The 22731-nt window shown below is 46.0% G+C and overlaps 1 protein-coding gene across 2 annotated transcripts in view; it reads left to right on the top strand.

The window, feature by feature from the left end:
• Nucleotides 1-22731, top strand: part of STAT2 (signal transducer and activator of transcription 2) — a 180978-nt gene that overhangs the window by 54994 nt on the left and 103253 nt on the right. Inside the window, exons 6-8 of one of the 2 annotated variants that reach the window (XM_075337007.1) lie at nt 2021-2099; nt 10866-10948; nt 11202-11350. In XM_075337007.1, coding sequence (XP_075193122.1) covers nt 2021-2099; nt 10866-10948; nt 11202-11350 — 311 coding nt within the window. Of the gene's footprint in view, nt 1-2020; nt 2100-10862; nt 10949-11201; nt 11351-22731 lie in introns of both variants that reach the window. The other variant, XM_075337005.1, reaches the window with a different exon arrangement.

Genomic DNA, 22731 nt, shown 5'->3' with positions numbered 1-22731 from the left:
CGTTGCAATGTTGTTACCGGCGCCGGATGTGCGGCACTTTCGATTTGACCCCGACGATATCGCAGTAACGATGTCGCAGCGTGCAAAGTACCCCTAAGGGTTATTGTAAGTGCACAGACGGGTGACATCACATCAGGGTTTTACTGACGAAAAATGAGTTGCGACTCGAGAAATAATGCACAACAACATCAGAATCGGGGTGTATTACACAGATGTAGCAGAGCTGAGATGAGTATTATTTAGTCCCATACTGCCTACATCTTGGGGCACAGGAGAAACTGCTTATATGAGAAAGGTGACGTTCACATGTCCAGTAATCATCCGTTAGAACGGATCCATCCATCTGTCAGCAAAAAAGTTGTGCAAACATTTTTTTTTTTTTTTTAGGTCTGGCTAAAAAAAACTGATTTCAACTGGACTTGTTTATTTAACATTGACGTTTGGTAAAATGGATCCGTTGAATGGATCTGTTTTTGTTGTTTTTTTTTTTCATTTGAACAGGATCCATTTTTTGCTTACCGGATCAGTTTCAACTGGAAAAACAAATGGACAACTAATTAATGGATCTGTTTTCCAGACTTCAGTGTTAAAAAAAAAAAGATCCAGTTTAAAATCAGTTTTGTGGCTGCATAACTTTGTCAATGGATTGCTGCTGGATCCGCTCTAATGGAGGAACATAGGTCTGTGCAGAAGACCCACAGTATACTCAGCAGTGAACTTTCCCGTTCAGCTCCGCTGACATCAGAGCTTCCCTGACATGGGGGGATGAGGGGAGGATAACTAGGGACAGCCAAAAGATAAATAGCTCCGCACTGGAACAAAGGTGTGTCTGGCAGACTGAACAATCTGTTTTCTCTGCTGCCCAGCACTGATTACATAGGTCAGTGTCCTACATGAAGGGAAACCTTTGTACAGCCACGTATATATCTGTATACAATGCTCTCAGTGATCGGGGGAGGAGCGGGGAAGGTCTGACCCTGCAGGGAGAGATGCCTCTGGAGTATGAGATGCAGCACTTTTCAGCAAGACTTTTTTTCTTGCTAAAAAGTGTGCCTTCTAGTAAAAAAAAATATTATGTATATGATGTGCGTGCGTGCGTGTGTGTACGTACATATTAGTGTATTTAAAACGAAAAAAAACCCCCTAAAACAGTAAACTCCTAATATTAATATTCTACTAGAAATTCTTTATTGTAAGGTGGCAACTGGAAAGGAGGTATGTGTCACTGAGGTGGCAAGCCTCAGTGATGTAAAACCCGGAGAAGTTAGGCTCCAGCATGTATAGTAATGGGCCTGGATTTTAGGAACGGCCAATAGAGCTGGGTGGGACTGTCCGTTCCCTTACGTCCAGTTCTAAGATTTGCACCTGCCTCATTTACTATCTGACAGTAGACGTGATATGACTTCGAGCTTGTGCCAAACAGTCTGTTTTTAATAATCTTCCTATTTGACTAAAAACCTTGCTGCCCGTCCCTTCTTTAGAATAGATGAAGCTGAAAATAAATCCTGTACAGATTGCGATAGAGGTCTAATTACAGTGTATGTCAGTGTGTGTGGGTTTTTCAGTGATTTAAAGGGAACCTGACATCTGATACATGCTGCCAATTCGTGGGCAGCAATAATCAGGCCCTGGCTGTCTGATCTCAGCCAGGTATGTTTGTCTCTAAAACGCTGCTGGGTTCGGAGCCGTGCGATGCACTAGTCGTACAGGCCGGTCCCTGGTGTATTTAAGGGAGTTGTAGAAATAGCCAAGAAATCTTGCAGGATGGAGAACAATGTCCCTGCATCGTAGATCTGTGGCTGCCACCTAGGAGGCTCCTATTGGATATCCTAGAACTGTGTAACGTGAGAAACTAAGATCTGTAACTAAAACTAGTACATTGGCAGGCGGGAGCAAATATTTGTAAAAAACATGGTTGTGAAAACACACACAAGAATAGTTTTGCGGCTCCTTCATCTGTTTACTGTAATATAAATCTTACTTTCGCAATGTTCTTTGACAAATTTCCTTTATTTTTCAGTCTCTTGAACAAGAGGTCAAATTTTTGGAGGAGCAACAGGAAATATTTGACTTCAGATATAAAACTTTTAAAGCCCTATGTGAGTATGGTCCTGAATTATTTATGATGATCTATATAACGAAATGAAATAAATATAAATATTGCATATCAAGGCCAGGTTATTTGATAAGCATTTATATATTTTTTTATTTTTTGTATCGTACAAATTTTTAACCCCTTCATGACCAAGCAATTTTTTTTTGCCCTTTTTTTTCCCTCTTCCCCCCCCCCCCACAAAGCCATAACATTTTGCATTGACATAGCCATAGGAGAGCTCATATTCTTGCTGGCGTTGACCAGTTATAGGGGTTGGACCTGTCTCAATTGTCCCTCCCGAGTCTCCTCCAAAGAGGAAGCAGGAGAACATGGACCAGCTCACAAAACCTCTCTTGACTTGCAGAGTCTGGCGAACACAGTCACAGACTAAGGGAGACCGCAAGAGGGTGGGGATATCAGGAACGCCCTTCCCACCCTTGTGAGGCTCCTTGTACATGATGGTCTGCTTCACTCTGTCCATCATGGATCCCAAGACAAAGTGAAACACCGTCCAGATAATGGCCTTGCACACGTTGACGTATGGGGGGCCAGGCCTGGGCCTTATACTGGAGCAAGAGCAGTACCTCGTTACAGAGGACCAGTGTTTTGTCTTAGCAAGTGAGGCTTCTGAGGTTCCACGGTCCGATCCTTTGGTTCAATGGTCAAGTGTTCCTCCCAAGACTTCAGGGCTGATCCTTCCTTTCCAAACCAGACTCCAAGAACATTTATGAAATGCAGCTGCATGTTGTAGGGGAAGGGAGCGAGGAGACCAGTTGCCGATCTCTGATGAATATGGTTTCCGACTTCCAGCAGTTGACTTTAGCCCCTGAAGCTTGTCCAAAGGTTTCACACTTCTGGAGCAATAGGTTTTGGAAATATAATAATTTCCACAAATAGATGTGTTAAAAGTGTTCTTGTGTTGAGATAATCTTTATTTATTTATATATATATACACATACATACACACACACACACACACACACACACACACACACACACACACACACACACACACGCACACATATACACACACATACACACATACACACATACACACATACATATATATAAATATATATATATATATATATATATATATATATATAAATATATCTAATATATCTAATATATATATATGTGTGTGTGTGTATATATATATATATATATATATATATATATATATATATATATATATATATATATATATACATATATAAATATATAATGTGTGTATGTATGTAGATTTTGGGTACTCACCGTAAAATCTATTTCTCGGAGCCTTCATTGGGGGACACAGGAAACCATAGGAAACCATGGGTGTATGCTGCTGGGACTAGGAGGCTGACACTAGGCAAATAAGAAAGTTGGCTCCTCCCACATAGTATACACCCACTGACCGGAGCTGAGGAGATCAGTTTGTGTAAAAGCAGTACGAGGAGAAGCTTGAAATCCAGAACATTCCGGATCCATTGAAGTCTTAGAAAAGGGTGGGTGCTGTGTCCCCCAATGAAGGCTCTGAGAAAGAGATTTTACGGTGAGTACCCAAAATCTACTTTTCTCTATCGCTTCATTGGGGGACACAGGAAACCATGGGACATCCTAAAGCAGTCCCCAAGGGTGGGAAGAGAAAGACCTGAAAACAGGGTTAGCAGAGACGAGATTCTGTGACCGGAACCTGGCCCTAGACACCGTAAGGAATACCTACCCGGCAGGAGCCGAGGTATAGGGGGAAGAGTTAAGAGTACTAGGGAGTATCTAGATCTAGTATAAACCGCATGTGCGGGGATTAGAATGATCAGGGAAAAGAGTTGCATCCTCTGAAGTCTGCACCTAGGAATCTAAGGCAACTGACAGCAATAGGTCAAGACAAGAGAAAAAAACCTGACCTGACCCTGGTGCTACCTTTGAGAATGGAAGAAGAGCTAAGGCACCTGGTAGGGGTAGGTGCCAGGTAAGCGGAGGCCCACCGAGCCTTGGCCCTTTACTGCCGTAGAATGACTAAAGGGGAACACCAACTGCCTGAAAGTGTGCAGGGGAGTTGGGCTGAGAGAAGAGACGAGTTACTCGAGGAGAGGGTAAGGGAACTCCGCCGTAGGGGGACTTGACCTGTTGATTCTACAGGACCGAGGGAAGTGATCTGACCCTAGTGGACGGAACAGCCTGCAGGCGGGAAAAAAAAACTGGAGATAATTCCCCTGTGTAAAGAAGTCCAGAAAAAAACTTGCGAAGTCCGGAGACAAAAAGAGAAGGTTAAGGAGCCGAGGGAAATCCAATAACCAACTTCCACTTTCACATGGCAGACAGGAGAAGAGAGTCCGGGCATCTACAATGACGTGACTAGGAAAACTCGAACTCCGGATTCGGGTACTAGATGACCACTGAAGTGGAATACTGGAAGGAGAACCCCCTATGGGGGGATGCTCCTGTGACTGAAAATAGGCACAAGACCTGGGATGTACGACCTGGGATGGGAGAAAGAAAAAACCCTTTCAAGGGGTTCGCAAGGAAAGGCTTGGACTATGACACTGGCCTAAGCACTAGCTGACCAGAGGAGTGACGCCTATCCTGGGAAGGAAGCAAGGAAAACGGAAGAGTGACGTAGAAACGCGTTATCATGTCGCAACCAGAAGTTACCGAGAATAGGAGAGGTTAAATGGTCTGGCAGAGACTCTGCTTGAGAGTGCATGAATTCACGAGCGTCTAAGCCCAAGCGGTGGAGAGCAATCATGGAATTCTGTATGGCAGAGAATTCGAAGAGATCTAGTATATCTCCACGAGCCATCTAGAATGGCAACAAGAAAGGGAAAGGGAGGCAGACCCCTCTTGGCCTGAAACTGAAGCAGGTCCTGTCTAGGTGTTAAAAAAAAAAAGCTCATCATAGGACATTAGAATAAATTCATAGAAAAAACTCACCAAAAATAAAGCCAACAGCCATAAAATGGTCAGATAGTGGCAAAAGCACATGCAAGATGCATACGGCCCCCCATGATAAAGGTTGGAAGATCACAAGTGCAGAATGCCTATATAACAACCACCCCCAGCCTAATATATCAGGAGGGGGAGGTTGCCGGCACAAAACTGCACACAAATAAGATCTAATATAGGGCGTCAGTCACACAGATACGTGCAATTCGCAGTGTCCAGGCAAAGCCTTTTGATCACGCCCTTCTATTAGGTCAGGCGGGCTGTCCAGCACCTAGGTGCACTGGCACAGTGGACAGACATCCTAGGGGACCGGCTGCATCCTGCAAAATTGTGCGATAATAAAATGATAAAATTGATAATAAATGTGAGGTATTGGTCATATTTTGGCCATGTTATATAGGCATTCTGCACCTGTGATCTTCCAACGTTTATCATGGGGGGCCGTATGCATCTTGCATGTGCTTTTGCCACTATCTGACCATTTTATGGCTGTTGGCTTTATTTTTGGTGAGTTTTTTCTATGAATTTATTCTAATGTCCTTTGATGAGATTTTTTTTATGTGGTTAGGGACTCGTAAGCATGGGGACCCTTGACGTATAGGTTACGAGCTTATATATTATGGCCAAAATATGACCAATACCTCACATTTATTATCAATTTTATCATTTTATTATCGCACAATTTTGCAGGATGCAGCTGGTCCCCTGGGATGTCTGTCCACTGTGCCAGTGCACCTAGGTGCTGGGCAGTCCGCCTGACCTACTAGAAGGGCGTGATCAATAGGCTTTGCCTGGACAGTGTGCATTGCACGTATCTGTGTGACTGACGCCCTATATTAGATCTTATTTGTGTGCAGTTTTGTGCCGGCAACCTCCCCCTCCTGATATATTAGGCTGGGGGTGGTTGTTATATAGGCATTCTGCACCTGTGATCCTGTCTAGGTGTTAGCGAAGACTGGCAGATCAGATGGGGACCACTCGCTGTAGAGTTGAGTGCTCAGGTGGAAACACCCAGTGGCCTGAGCATTCAAGGCTCTCTGAAGAATTCTGTCGCGGAAAATGGCCAGAAGACGATGCTTAGAACCTACAGCTGGACCGGAAATGTTAGCCCAATGACTGGGCCGTCAGGATACCAGAAGTCCGTTGGTGAAACTGGTCCTCCGTGGAGTCGATACTTGCTAGATGATCCTGTGTCCGGTTCTTAACTTCATCTGTCATCTGTGAAGGGACTGAGAACATCTGATCTCTATCTGGAAGAGAGAGAATGTAAGTAACGACCTATGGATTTAAACATCTGCAGTACCTGGCCAGAACCCTAGTAAAGGGCGCGGCTAAGGCTGGTCTAGGCCAAACAATAGGCGGATACTAGAAGTACTATGAACCACCCGAGGAGGGTGGCAGGAAGTCAAGCAGAAACATACCGGTTAGGAGACAGAGCCGTACCCTGCTTACCTCATTTGAGAAACAAAATGACTGCTGCCTCAAAAAAACGGCGCAATCAACGTACGGTCAGAGAAAAAAAGCCTTACCTTGTGGCTACTGTAGATGAATGGTGCGAGGTAGGAGGAGGTCCCGGGTCACTGGGAAGCGACTAAATGAGAGCTGCTGCTGTGCGGAGTCATGGGGTCCGTGGTTGCTGCAGGGAGTAAATCACACGACCCTCCAGTCGACTGGTCGCGTGTTACCTTACCTCAAGATCTTGATACACGTATGGTGTGAGGTAGGAGATGGCTGCAGATCGCTGAGAAGTGAGAAAATAACTGCTGCAGAAAAAAAAAAAAAGAAGACAATGCACTGGTCGGAGGACCATGGCTTACCTCCTGCTTACCCGGATGAGTGGTTTGAAGTAGGAGAAAACCTCGGGTCACTAGGAAGCAACTTAATGACAGTTGCTGCCGTACCGCGTTAGGGGTCCATGGAGACCACAGTCCTGGCCTCAGTCGAAGATGGAGATACATGACCCCTAGGTGAGGTAGTCTGTTTGACTCACTAGGTCGTGAGCAGAGCAACACATACCTGTTACGGTATCCAGCTTCTGGTCTGGAGAAACGCTAGCCCATTGGATAGTGGGCAGGATCATCGATCTTGAATACTGGCACTGAATGTGACAGCTGCCAGCGTGCCACATCATGGGGCAGTGTTGGATGGAGCTCTCGCCTCGGTCAAAGATGAGCGGAAAAGCTGAACAAGGCACTCAAGCCTGTTGCTGTATTCGGCTTCTGGTTCTGATAAGTGCGGGCCCATAGGTTAGTGGGCAGGCTCATCAAATCACACTCACGCTGTAGTAGACAGGGGCATATAGAAACGCTGGCACACAATATAGATGGTACATTTTGGAAATACTAGCACACCGGATGGTGGGTAGGCGGATAGAGAAACACTGGATAGTGGATACTGGCACCCTGGGAGATGGACCGACATATAGAGACACTGGCACACAAGCAAGTGGACAGGTCTATGGAACTTTCAATCTGGATGGTGGACGGGTTGATAGAAAAACCTTTAGCACACTGAAACTGACAGCTGCAAGTAGAGACCTGACACCCTAAACAGTGGGAAGGTTCACACAACACTGTTACAGTGGTGTAGACAGGTGCAGGTGTGCATAGAAACACTGTTACACTGAGTAGTGTAAGGGCTTGTGAAAACCCTGGTACACCAAAGTAAACAAATGCATGTAGAAACGCTGGCCCACGGAATAGCGGGCCGGATCCCCAAAGCACCTGTGTATTGGAGCACACAGGCTTGACGCAGACATTGGCACACTGGATAGTGGACAGGTACAGGGAAACGCTGGCACACAGGAGTAGGTCAGTGCATAGAGAAACGCTGGCCCACTGGATAGTGGACAAGTACGAGGAAACACTAGCACACCGATGAAAACTAGTACATAAAGAACACTGGCACACTGGTGTCACTTGCACACTGGTGAAGACTAATGTAGAGAGAAAGGCACCTGCGCACTGTAACAGACAGGTAGCACGCAGAGACACTGACACGTAGGATAGAGGACAGGTACATGGAAACACAGGGCGTAAAGATGGAACACACTGGAAAACCTGCAGGTTCACGGAGACACTGGAGCGTTCACGGAAAAGGCCATGTCATGGACCGCCGGGTAATCAACGTGTGTAGTGAGATATGAGCTTCTGACTGCTGGGTAGAGCGCCATAATCTATCCGTAACGTGACGGATAACTGGGCTCAAGAACGATACTCTGGGGAAGATTTAGAATGCTGTAGGGACATTCGTAATTAGTGCCACAGGCGTATAATACCGCTGGACACATAGGATCAGTAATTAGTGCTACAGGCGTATAATACCTGGGAGACAGAATGGCCAACTGACAGTGAACGCCCAGAATTCAGGAGCACATCTGTGCTGGGTAAGATGTGAGGAGAATGTCTGTGAGTGTACATCACAAAAACAGGAGACAATAAAATTGTGCGCCATACAGCTTCTTCACAAAGCAGTACCATAGTGAATGGGCCTGCCCCTTCACAAACAGTACCATAGTGAGTGGGCCTGCTTCCTCACAAACAGTACCACAGTGAATGGGCCTGCCCCTTCACAAGCAGTACCATAGGGAATGGGCCTGCTTCCTCACAACCAGTACCACAGTGAATGGACTTGCTTCTTCACAAACAGCACCACAGTGAATGGGCCTGCATGTTCAGAGACAACAGTACCCTAGATAATGAGCCCTGAGAGAGATGACAGTTTGATGTCTGGTGGTGAGCTCAGATTGTCACTGAATCCTGCAAAGAATTGCTGACTGACACTGAAGTCTGGGGAGCAGTGGACTAACCACTGCCAGTGAGGGCGCGCTGGGGCCAACACTGCCTGTGGGTGAGCGCTGTGTCGCAAACCTGCGGCGGTGGTGGCACTGATTACCTGGGAAGGGAGGGTCGCAGCGGCGCTAGGAGCGCTTACCCGGTCGGTGGATCGGGCCTGGTGGCGGCGCTAGCAGCGCTTACCCAGGCGGAGGCTCAGGCGTGGCGGCGGCGTTAGCAGCGCTTGCCCGGTTGGAGGCTCGGGTCTTGTGGCGGCTGCGGAGTTGACCTACCCGGGCAGAGAGTATCGGGCCTCGCGGCGGCGGCAGCGCCGCTTACCCGGTGGGAAGGGCCTAGGTCAGTGGAGGCGCAGGGATGACGCGCGCCGGGGATTGGCGCCAGGAAATGACGTCAGACGCCGGGAAGAGGACTGAGACCGCGCGAGGGATAATAGAGGCGGGAGATTTGAAAAGCCCATGCGCGCGGACAGAATTCCGGTTGGGGGCGTGGCCTGGAGGGCGCGCAGACACTGAGGGGGCCGCAATGGAGCCGGGGGCTAAATTTTAAAGGTAGGCCGCCGGAGGGGCCGCCGGGCCGCAATGGAGCCGGGGATCCGTCCCCCCATAACCCGGGACAGAGAAGAAGGAGGGGGGAGTGTAGAGTACTTATCTTGAGGTCCCGGTTTGTCCTGAGGTGATCCTGGATCCATCCTGGAAGGCGAGCGAAGACATCTCGACGGTCATCCCGGGCATAGTCGAGGGGAGATCGGAAGGGTACCTCTCCATCATAGGTACGGTCTTCGTCCTCCTACCCCACAATCAGGCCCGGGAGCGAGAGAGTTTGGGGAGGGGGGCAGGACCCTCCGCCTTTATCAACGACGTCGCACTTTTCCTCACTGCGGATGCACCTCGAACACTATTCTGTGTTGGAGGGGCCGGGTACACTGCCAGACAGACACTGAGAGCAGCCCCTGCGTGTCCAACCTCCTCGGACACTAACAGCCTCCTAGTCCCAGCAGCATACACCCATGGTTTCCTATGGTTTCCTGTGTCCCCCAATGAAGCGATAGAGAAATACATATGTATGTATGTATGTATGTATATATATATATATGTATGTATATATATATGTATATATATGTATGTATATATATATATATATGTATATATATATATATATATATATATATATATATATATATATAATATACACGTATATGTATATATGTATACACACATATATGTATATATGTATATGTGTCCCTGCTGTGAACTGTGTAATGGGTGTGTCTGACTGTACAGGGACATAATCTGATCATATTACATCTCCTGAGCAAGGGAGGAAGTAAAAAAGTATACAGGTGTTACAGCACAGGATCACAAATTATTCTTTCTTTTGAGGCAAAGTATTTAAAAAAACAAACAAAAACAGGGAGGGAAATATTTTACCTCACAAAAAGAATCAGCTATGATCCCGTGATGACATATCTGTACAGTTTTTTTTACTTCCCCCTGACCCAGGAGATGTGGTATGATTAGACCATGTCCCTGTACGGTCAGACCCAACCATTACACAGTACATAGCAGGGACACATATATAAGATTATCTTAGCACAGGAACATTTTTTTATTTATTTTTTTTGAAATACATACAATTGTGGAAATTATTATTATTCCAATATCCATTGGTTAAAATTAACTTTAAAATTTTGTTCGTAGGAAAACCCCTTTTAACTTTTGAATGATGGAATATGATTACATCAGGCAACCATAATGTGGCTGTACTTTACCGTCTCTATTACGGATGCAATTTTCAGCCAATTCTGGAGAATATTACAGATTAGAACCTTTATGCTTGTATGCTTGCTGTCCAGCTGTGATTTTCGCCTATGATACAGACCCTAAGTTTTCAAATTATGGTAATCTGAACTATTTCTAATTTACACTGCCGAAGGGTTTCGATGTAGGAGCTAATCTGTGTCCTGGTGTCATCCTTAAAGGTGTGTGTGTGTGTGTTTTGCATTGTAACTGTAATTGCTGTATTAATATTTCTGCATTATCGCTTTACAGCAGCCTCACGTCCTACTGATCCAGGCCTACAGAGAAAGGGTGCAGAGATTCAGTCCCAGCTGAATGAGCTGGACAGAAAACGCAAGGTGAGAGAAGAGTGGATGTGTTCAACTCGTGATTTCTGCAGTTTATTTAAGCTGCCTCTTAAAAAAAGGTTTAGTAAAGCATTTGGCGACTATAGGATTTGTCCTTATCTGATCCATTTATGGCCCAACCAGTCCCTCACCCTCATCATTTGGACTGTCCCAGATAGCCAAATCCCTTTCATTTGTTTTTTAATGCTTAATTTTTATTATTGCATATTTGCTAAAACTATTTTATTTATTTATCTTTTTTAAGGAAATTCTTGACCAGATAAAACAACTCCTAGGGCTGTGTGAGACCCTCCTAGGTTTTCTGCAGCAAGAATTATCAGATTGGCTTCAAAGGCAAAGATTATTCTGTATTGGAGCCGGCACAAACATATGTCTTGAACAGCTCGAAACCTGGCAAGTAAAAATATACACTTCTATGTCCTTACATTCTTGGCTTCATTTCCGTCACATATGCAAGTACATCTCAATAAATTAGAATATCATCAAAAAGTTAATTTATTTCAGTAAGTCAAACTCATATATTATACAGAGTCATTACAAACAGAGTGATCTATTTCAAGTGTTTATTTCTGTTAATGTTGATGATTATGGCTTACAGCCAATGAAAACCCAAAAGTCATTATCTCAGAAAATTAGGATAATTACCACAAAACACCTGCAAAGGCTTCCGAAGTGTTTAAAATGGTCCCTTAGTTGGGGTCAGTAGGCTACACAATCATGGGGATTTCTGCTGACTTGACAGACGTCCAGAAGGCAGTCATTGACACACTCCACAAGGAGGGTAATCCACAAAAGTTTATTGCTAAAGAAGCTGGCTGTTCAGAGCGCTGTATCCAAGCATAATAATGGAAAGAGTGAAAAGAAAAAAATTAAATTCAGCCTACCCCTTAGTTTGTCCACAGCTCCACTGATGCACGGCCTGAAAATGGAAATCACATCCAGACAATGGCAAGAAAAAAGGAAGAACAGCCAGCACCAAAATTCTCAAGAATAAAAAACTTTTCTTTATTTCTTCTATTTAAAAAAGAGTGTGCAAAAGTGGAATAAAAAACATATAGCGTACCCTAACATTTTTCAGACCTCACAGGGTCCTTAGTCATAGGAATATGACTAAGGACCCTGTGAAGTCTGAAACATGTTAGGGTACGCTATATGTTTTTTTTTCCCACTTTTGCACACACTTTTTTTTTTTTTTTAAAGTGAAGAAATAAAGAAAAGTTTTTTATTCTTGAGAATTTTGGTGCTGGCTGTTTTTCCTTTTTTCTTGCCATATTAATGGAAAGTTGAGTGGAAGGAAAAAGGTTCGAAAAAGGTGCACAAGCAACTGGGATAACTGCAGCCTTGATAAGATTGTTAAGAAAAGGACATTCAAAAATTTGGAGGCGATTCACGAGGAGTGGACGCTGCTGGAGTCAGTGCTTCAAGAGACACCACATACAGATGTATCCAGAACATGGGCTACAAGTGTCGTATTCCTTGTGTCAAGCCACTAATGACCAATAGATGATGCCAGAAGTGTCTTACCTGGGTCAAGGAGAAAAATAACTGGACTGTTGCTCAGTGGTCCAAGGTGTGGTTTGCAGATGAAAGTAAATTTTTCATTTCATTTGGAAATCAAGGTCCCAGAGTCTGGAGGAAGAGTGGAGAGGCCACAGTCCAAGCTGCTTGAATTCTAATGTGACGTTTCCACCATCAGTGATGGTTTGGGGAGCCATGTCATCTGCTGGTGTAGGTCCACTGTGTTTTATCAAGACCAAAGTCAGCAAAGCAGTCTACCAGGAAATTTTAGAGCACGTCATGCTTACCTCTTTCAACAAGCTTTTTGGAGATGGAAATTTCATTTTCCAGCAGGACTTGGCACCTGTCCACACTGCCAAAAGTACCAATACCTGGTTTAATAACCACAGTATCACTGTGCTTGATTGGCCAGCAAACTCGGCTAACCTAAACCCCATAGAGAATCTATGGGGTACTGTCAAGAGGAAGATGGCGATCCGACAATGCAGACGAGCTGAAGGCTGCTATCAAAGCAACCTGGGCTTCCATAACACCTCAGCAGTGCCACAGGCTGATCACCTCCATGCCACGCCGCATTGATGCAGTAATTCATGCAAAAGGAGACCCGACCAAGTATTAAGTGCATTTACTGTACAGACTTTTCAGTAGGCGCTAACATTTCTGAGTTAAAAATCGTTTTTTTTCAGTTGGCCTTATACACTACAGTTCAAAAGTTTAGGGTCAATTAGATATTTCCTTATTTTTGAAAGGAAAGCACATTTTTTTTCAATGAAGCTAACATTAAATTAAACAGAAATACACTCTATACAATGTTAATGTGGTAAATGACTATTCTAGCTTTAAACATCTTTTTTTAAAGTAATATTTACATAGGTGTATAAAGGCCCATTTCCAACAACCACTCCAGTGTTCTAATGGTACATTGTGTTTGCTAACTGTGTTAGAAGTAGGGCTGAGCGGATCCGGACTGTTAAAAGTCCGGATTCGCGTGGTTTCAAAGATGCCCGGGTGCCGGGCCAGGGCCCCTGATTCCGGATGCACGATCCTTATCCAGCACTGGGGAAATTAATTGAAAAATAAAGAAAACATGGATTAAGTGACAGTTTCATACTTACGAGACTCTGTGTCATGGCGGCAAACTGCTTCCGGGTCGCGCATTCACTTCCTGTACTGCGCAGCTTTCCGTGCTTTCCCCTCCCACCGGCCGTCCTGTCATCTGTGATTGGTTGCAGTCAGACGCGCCCCCAGCCTGTGACAGCGTCTGCCTGGAGTCATCGCTCATCGTGGCTCAGTCATAGGCTACACTCACAGCTAGCAGTCTTACTCTATGACTGCTTACTGTGAAATGTAGTAGAGCTGGATGCGTCGTCGTGGGACCTCGTGTGGATTACACCGGACCTGGAGGCATGTGTTGGGGATTGATAAAGTGGTGAAGGAGGATGTGTTTTTGTATTTTTTTTCCCAAATAAAGGATTTTTCTCTGTGTTTGTATTTATTTACTGTCACTTATAGATTAGTGATGCAGGTATCTCATAGACACCTGTGCCATCACTAACTTAGGGCTTAGTATCCTCTGTGCGCTGTTGTTAACCCATCATTACCCCAATTGCCAACGCACCAGGGCAATTCGGAAAGAGTCGGTAAGCTGTGGGCTGAAAATAGGGACAGCACGTCTGTTGTTGTGTGTTTTTTTTTTTTTTTTTAATTATTTATTTAAATTTAAAAAAAAGCCGCATGCATTTTTTCTTAGGCAGGAGTCATGCTTGCGAGGGACTCACACGAGTCTGACATCGCATCACCAACACAGCCGCGCACACTTCTGACAGGAGCGGGCTGCATGTGTTTCTAGGTACATGCACGCTCATGTTCAGAGAGCGGCAGGCTGTGCTGGCTGATGTCATGCCAGACTCGCACGACTCTGACATCGCATCACTGGCACAGCCGTGCATTCTTCTAACATGAACGGGCCACGTGTGTTTCTGTCTACATGCACACTCGCCATATTGACCCGCAGACACTTGCACTGCTTTTCCCGCCCACCGGCCATCCTGGCTCCTGTGATTCGTTGCAGTCAGCTGACATGCTGCCAAGCAGGGTGGGGGTGCGTCTAGCTGCAACCAATTACACGCTCCGGTGGGCGAGCAAAACAGTGAATTTTGAATTGTTTGCTCCGGAAGGGAAAAGCGTGACCCAGAAGGAGTTTGCCTCTATGACAGGTGAGTATAATGCACGTACTCCTGCCCCCTTCCACCAACGATTTTAATCTCCGGATTCTGTTCCCCATTGACTTATATGGGCACCGGATTCCATAGCGGATTGGGTTTTGTTTTTCTTTTAAATTGAGCAGTGATCCGCCGGTCCCAGTTTTTTGCAAGTCCGAGCAGCTCTAGTTAGAATGCTAATGGATGTTTAAAACTCAATTGAAAACCCTTGTGCAAGTATATTAGCATAGCTGAAAACAGTTTTCCTGATTAGAAAAGCTATAAAACTGACTTTCCTTTGAGCTAGTTGAGAATCTGGAGCATTACATTTGTTGGTTCCATTAAACTCTCAAAATGGCCAGAAAAAGAGAAATTTCATGTGAAACTCGACAGTCTATTCTTGTTTTTAGAAATGAAGGATATTCCATGCGAGAAATTGCCAAGAAACTGATTTCCTACAACTGTGTGTACTACTCCCTTCAGAGGAGAGCACAAACAGGCTCTAACCAGAGTAGAAAGAGAAGTGGGAGGCCCCGCTGCACAACTGAGCAACAAGACAAGAAGATTAGAGTCTCTAGTTTGAGAAATCGACGCCTCACAGGTCCTCAACTGGCAGCTTCATTAACTAGAACCCGCAAAACGCCAGTATCAACGTCTACAGTGAAGAGGCGACTCCGGGATGCTGGCCTTCAGGAAAAAGAAAAAGCCATATCTGAGACTGGCTAATAAAAGGAAAAGATTAATATGGGCAAAAGAACACAGACATTGGACAGAGAAAGATTGGAAAAAAGTGTTATCGACAGACGAATTGAAGGTAGAAGTGTTTGGATCACATAGAAGAACATTTGTGAGATGCAGAGCAACTGAAAAGATGTTGGAAGAGTGCCTGATGCCATCTGTCAAGCATGGTGGAGGTAATTTGATGGTCTGGGGTTGCTTTGGTGTTGGTAAAGTGGGGGATTTGTACAATGTTAAAAGGGATTTTGAATAAGGAAGGCTATCACTCCATTTTGCAACACCATGCCATACCCTGTGGACAGCGCTACATTGGAGCCAATTTCATCCTACAACAGGACAATGACCCAAAGCACACCTCCAAATTATGCATGAACTATGTAGGGAAGAAGCAGGCAGCTGGTATTCTACCTGTAATGGAGTGGTCAAGCCCAGTCACCAGATCTCAACCCTATTGAGCTGTTAACAACAACCTACAAGAAACATGAGTATATAAAAATATATCTTTATTTGAACAATTCATATTAAAAACATAGATAAAAAACGAGGTCACTAGCGGATAGCCTCAGGATGTCAGAAAAAAGATTTTTTTTTTAATAAAACACTAAGTGCACCTGAAAAATGGTGTATGTAAATATTCTATAAGCAGCAAGGTGCCTGAAAACAGGGGCTGAAGAGAATCCTCATTGATAGGGGGATTTGTCTTTCATACAAGAGAGGTAATAATAACTGCTCAACAACGACAAATATAATGTATAAGATGGTATCAACAAATAAAGATGTCCATATGTGGGCGAATAGGGAGATGAGCTGATGAATAACCCTCTAAAATGAAAGATGACAATTCTCAAAACAAGGTTTAGCTGGATTTCCAGTGGCAAAAGTGGTGAAATAGTGCTTTGAATGGAACAAAATAAATAGACTGCACCAAGAGGAGCTAGTATGATAAATAAACCATTCAAAAGCAGACAATAAATGTCAATAAGCCATTAGTATCTGCAAAAAATGCGGAAGGAAAAGGTAAATATGCCAATAAAAAAGGCACCCAGCAGAAGATTCACACATAAACAAGAATCGCCATTAAATCCACATAGTGGTATGACTCACAGGGAGGAGAAAGGTTATGTCCACAGAAATCGGCCCTCCCAATACTTGAATTGACTCAAGGGAGCCATAAGGTAAAAATCAGGCACACAGAGGAATGGAATAACACATGACCAAAGCAATTGATAAAGACAATCTGTAGGTGAAAGGAAGTACCCCTACATGCGTTTCGCGTTTGCTTCTTCCAGCTATGCGCGTAGGGGTACTTTCTTTCACCTACAGGTTGTCTTCCTCAATTGCTTTGGTCATGTGTTGTTATTCCATGTCATCTTTCATTTTAGAGGGTTATTTATCAGGTCATCTCCCTGTTCGCCCACATATGGACATCTTTATTTGTTGATACCATCTTATCTATATATATAATTGCCTTATTCTGTCTGTGTCTGTCTGTCTATCTGTCTGTCTGTCATGCTCCGAAATTGTGTCCTTACGGTGACACAAAGCTGATTGGCCGCTGGGCTCGCCATGGCCCCGCCCCCCCACACGGATTGGCCTCTCGCCTCGGCTCTCTGCAGGCCCCGCCCCCCTCACGCAATGCACGCTCGCTCTGGCCCAACTGACAGGGAGCTCCGATTCCCAGGTGAGTACACACACACATCAGATCACACTCACTCTCACACACACCTCACACATCACAACATGCTGGGATATCGCTTGCTTCTACACCGGCTCCGTCAGGATCCCGGCAGCGCCAGACATAACCTTGCGATGCTGGGATCTTGACGGAGGCCGTAAAAGCTGGTAACCATTATAAACATCGGGTAACTAAGGTCCCTTAGTTACCCGATGTGTATCATAGTTACCAGTGTACACCGGCTCCCACTCACTCTCACACACACCTCACACACACATCACATCGCATCCACACATCAAGGTCCTGCAGCTGCGGAACATACACACACATAACAGCACACACACACACACACACAAATCAGATCACACTCACACACACCTCACACATCACATCGCATCCACATACTCACAACATCCTGGGATATCGCTTGCTTCTCGGCGGCGATACTGTGCAGTTGTGAGCTTCCAGGACCTGCCGGGGGATCACATGGCCAGAAGCATGTGATATCCCCGGATGTTGTGAGTATCAGCGCGTATGTGCAATATCGTCAGTGTGTGTGTCTTTGTGTGTGAGTGTATGCGATCGGGTGTGTGTGAGTGGATGCGATCGGGTGTGTGTGAGTGGATGCGATCGGGTGTGTGTGAGTGGATGCGATCGGGTGGGTGTGTGTGGGTGTGTGTGAGTGGATGCGATCGGATCTGTGAGTGTCGGCAGAGGAGCACGGCGTGCTGGAGGAGGCTGAGAGGACAGAGGCTGATCCTGGGGAAGGCTGGGATGGGGAGGCTGATGCTGGAGACGGAGAGGCTGATGCTGGGGACAGAGAAGCTGATGCTGAGGACAGAGAGGCTGATGCTGGGGACAGAGAAGCTGATGCTGGGGACAGAGAGGCTGATGCTGCGGGAGGCTGATGCTGGGGACAGAGAGGCTGATGCTGGAGACAGAGAGGCTGATGCTGGGGACAGAGAAGCTGATGCTGGGGACAGAGAGGCTGATGCTGGGGACAGAGAGGCTGATGCTGGGGACAGAGAGGCTGATGCTGGAGACAGAGAGGCTGATGCTGGGGACAGAGAGGCTGATGATGGGGACAGAGAGGCTGATGCTGGGGACAGAGGCTGATGCTGGGGACAGAGAGGCTGATGCTGGGGACAGAGAGGCTGATGCTGGGGACAGAGAGGCTGATGCTAGGGACAGAGAGGCTGATGCTAGGGACAGAGAGGCTGATGCTGGGGACAGAGAGGCTGATGCTGGGGACAGAGAGGCTGATGCTGGGGACAGAGAGGCTGATGCTGGGGACAGAGAGGCTGATGCTGGGGACAGAGAGGCTGATGCTGGCGACAGAGAGGCTGATGCTGGGGACAGAGAGGCTGATGCTGGAGACAGAGAGGCTGATGCTGGAGACAGAGAGGCTGATGCTGGAGACAGAGAGGCTGATGCTGGAGACAGAGAGGCTGATGCTGGAGACAGAGAGGCTGATGCTGGGAGGAGAGAGGCTGATGCTGCAGGTAGAGAGGCTGATGCTGGCGCAGCATGGCGGATGGAGCACCTTTGGGAGTGCGCAGCATGGCGGATGGAGCACGTTTGGGAGTGCGCAGCATGGCGGATGGAGCACGTTTGGGAGTGCGCAGCATGGCGGATGGAGCACGTTTGGGAGTGCGCAGCATGGCGGATGGAGCACGTTTGGAAATGCGCAGCATGGCGGATGGAGCACGTTTGGGAGTGCGCAGCATGGGGGATGCAGCACGATGGGGAGTGCGGAGTATGGCGGATGGAGCACGTTTGGGAGTGCGCAGCATGGAGGATGCAGCACGATGGGGAGTGCGGAGTATGGCGGATGGAGCACGTTTGGGAGTGCGCAGCATGGCGGATGGACCACGTTTGGGAGTGCGCAGCATGGCGGATGGAGCACGTTTGGGAGTGCGCAGCATGGGAGATGGAGCACGATGGGGAGTGCGCAGCATGGCGGATGGAGCACGTTTGGGAGTGCGCAGCATGGGGGATGGAGCACGATGGGGAGTGCGCAGCATGGCGGATGGAGCACGTTTGGGAGTGCGCAGCATGGCGGATGGAGCACGTTTGGGAGTGCGCAGCATGGCGAATGGAGCACGTTTGGGAGTGCGCAGGATGGGAGATGGAGCACGATGGGGGGTGCGCAGCATAGGGGATGGAGCACGTTTGGGAGTGCGCAGCATGGCGGATGGAGCACGTTTGGGAGTGCGCAGCATGGGGGATAGAGCACGTTTGGGAGTGCGCAGCATGGCGGATGGAGCACGTTTGGGAGTGCGCAGCATGGGAGATGGAGCACGATGGGGAGTGCGCAGCATGGCGGATGGAGCACGTTTGGGAGTGCGCAGCATGGGGGATGGAGCACGATGGGGAGTGCGCTGCATGGCGGATGGAGCACGTTTGGGAGTGCGCAGCATGGCGGATGGAGCACGTTTGGGAGTGCGCAGGATGGGAGATGGAGCACGATGGGGGTGCGCAGCATACGGGATGGAGCACGATGGGGAGTGCGCTGCATGGGGGATGGAGCACGATGGGAAGTGCACACCTCCCCCCCAACACACACACATGCGCGCGCGCGCACACTGCACAACACACCACACCACACCACACACACACACTGGGAACCACAAACAACTGCCCTACACAGACACCCACACACACAGACAACGCTGCACACACAAATATACGCACATACCGCACAACACGCACATTGCACAAAACATACCTCCCCCCAAAACACACCACACACACACAAACTGCACAACACACACACAACGCTACAGACACACAGCGCTCCACAAACAACGCAACACACAAACAACACCGCTCTCACCCCCCATCACACCCAGACAACATCCAGAACATGTACAGCCCCTACACAAACACTTGGTAACTACACACAACAACATCTATATATATATATATATATATATATATATATATATATATATATATATATATATATATATATATATATATATATATATATATATATATATATATAACAAAAATCATACATGAACTACACAATACGTAAATTCTAGAATACCCGATGCGTAGAATCGGGCCACCTTCTAGTACATTATATTTGTCGTTGTTGAGCAGTTATTATTACCTCTCTTGTATGAAATACAAATCCCCCTATCAATGAGGATTCTCTTCAGCCCCTGTTTTCAGGCACCTTGCTGCTTATAGTATATTTACATACACCATTTTTCAGTTGCACTTTGTGTTTTATTCAAAAAAAAACCTCAGGTTGTCAGAAAAAAGATATCTGCTAGTGACCTCGTTTTTTATGTATGTATGTTTTTAATATGAACTGTTCAAATAAAGATATATTTTTTTTAGTCAAATGGCTTATACACTCATGTTTCTTGTAGATTGTTGTGATTTATGAGTGGAGCCACTCACCTATGATTCCTTTGGTCTAGTATAGGATTTTCCTATTGAGCTGTTGTGGGAGCAGCTTGACCGTATGGTACGCACAAAGTGCCCATCAAGCCAATCCAATTGTGAGAGGGGGAAGCATGGGGTGAAATATCTCCAGATTACTGCAGCAAATTAACAGCTAGAATGCCAAAGGTCTGCAAAGCTGGAATCGCTGCAAAGGGAGCATTCTGTGAAAGCAAATTTTGAAGGAAAAAATTATTTTGAGTAAAAATTAGTATTTCTAACCTAGTCAATGTCTGGACTATATTTTCTATTCATTATGCGACTCATTTGATAAATAAAAGTATGATTTTTCATGGAAGAGTCTGGGTGACCCCAAACCTTTGAACTGTAGTGTATATAATATTTTTTTTATCGCTTTTTATTCAGATTTTTCAGATGCCGAATGAACAAAAATCAGCAAATGGCTTATTGTTAATTATTTTGCTGGGTTCACCGTGTGGTAAAAATAAGACTGATTTGTTCTTTGGGTCATTATGATTATTGTGACAGCAGATGTACTGTAGATAGTTTTTTTTTTCTTTTTTGCTTTGCTAGTTTTACACACTAAAAGCAATGTTTTTCAAAAAGTAATTTGTTTTTGCATCGCCATATTCTTAGAGCTGTAAATTTTTCTGTTTGCTGCTGAATGAGCCATATTAGAGCTTGCATTTTTAGGGACAGTTTGAAATTTTCATTTTTATATATATATTTTTTTTACATACCACTTTTTGAGCACTGGTTATCCATTTTTTTTTGTGTGTCCGCATGATGACAAAGCTACATTTTTGACAAGTTTTTAATGTTTTCTTTTCTGGTGTTCAACATACAGAAAAAAATAACATAACTGTTTTATAGTTTGGATTGTTCCTTGCGTGGTGATAGCAATTTTGTACATTTTTACTTTTGCTTTAACGCAAATGCTGGATTTTTAGTGTTGAATCAGGTTTTGGGTATTTGTTGTTTTGTTTTTTAATTAACTTTTTCACTTAAGGCCGCTTTACACGCTGCGACATCGCTAGCATTTGCTAGCGATGTCGAGCACGATTGCACCCGCTCCCGTCGTACGGCCAATACGTGGTGATCGCTGCCGTAGCGAACACTATCGCTACGGCAGTGTCACACGCACATACCTGCTCTGCGACGTCGCTGTGACCGGCGAACCGCCTCCTTTCTAAGGGGGCGGTTCGTTCAGCGTCACAGCAGCGTCACTGAACCGCCGCCCAATAGAAAGGGAGGGGAGGAAATGAGAGGCCGGAACCTCCCGCCCACCTCCTTCCTTCCTCCTTTTCCGGTGGACGCAGGTAAGGAGATGTTTGTCGTTCCAGCGGTGTCACACATAGCGATGTGTGCTGCCGCAGGAACGACAAACAACATTGTCCCTGCAGCAGCACCGATATTATGAAAATGAACAACATGGCAACGAGCAACGATTTTGCACGTTTTTGCGCTCGTTGATCGTCACTCATTTGTTTTACACGCTGCGATGTCGCTACTGGCGCCGGATGTGCGTCACTAACGACGTGACCCCGACGATTTATCGGCAGCGATGTCGTAGCGTGTAAAGTACCCCTTAGTTTCACTGTAGGCCTTGAATATTTTTTACTTTAATTGGAGTACTCTTGTAGAGCACTGCCGAAAACCTGTCAGTGACATATGACTGTGTCTGTTAGACCCTGCTTATAGCAGAATCTAAGAGGCCACCTTGGGGTTACCAGATGACCTCAAGATACCATGGCAACAAATAAAACCAGCTAATACTATCGTTGAAGGGGGAGGGGTAATTTTGTTAAAGGGGGATCTTTTAACCTCCTTTTAACAATTTTTCTTCGGCGCTCTATTGGGAGACCCAGACGATTGGGTGTATAGCACTGCCTCCGGAGGCCACACAAAGCAATTACACTAAAAAGTGTAAGGCCCCTCCCCTTCTGGCTATACACCCCCAGTGGGATCACTGGCTCACCAGTTTTCTGCTTTGTGCGAAGGAGGTCAGACATCCACGCATAGCTCCACTGTTTGTAGTCAGCAGTAGCTGCTGGCTCTATCGGATGGAAGAAAAGAGGGCCCATATAGGGCCCCCAGCATGCTCCCTTCTCACCCGCGGTGGTGCTTGTAAGGTTGAGGTACCTATTGCTGGTACAGAGGCTGGAGCCCACATGCTGTTTTCCTTCCACATCCCCTGGAGGGCTCTGTGGAAGTGGGATCTTGCC

The sequence above is a fragment of the Anomaloglossus baeobatrachus genome, chromosome 2 (genome assembly GCF_048569485.1).
Source record: "Anomaloglossus baeobatrachus isolate aAnoBae1 chromosome 2, aAnoBae1.hap1, whole genome shotgun sequence".
Lineage (NCBI taxonomy): Eukaryota > Metazoa > Chordata > Amphibia > Anura > Aromobatidae > Anomaloglossus > Anomaloglossus baeobatrachus.
The sequence above is the reverse complement of the archived record's forward strand: the minus strand, read 5'-3'. Positions and strand labels throughout refer to the sequence as shown.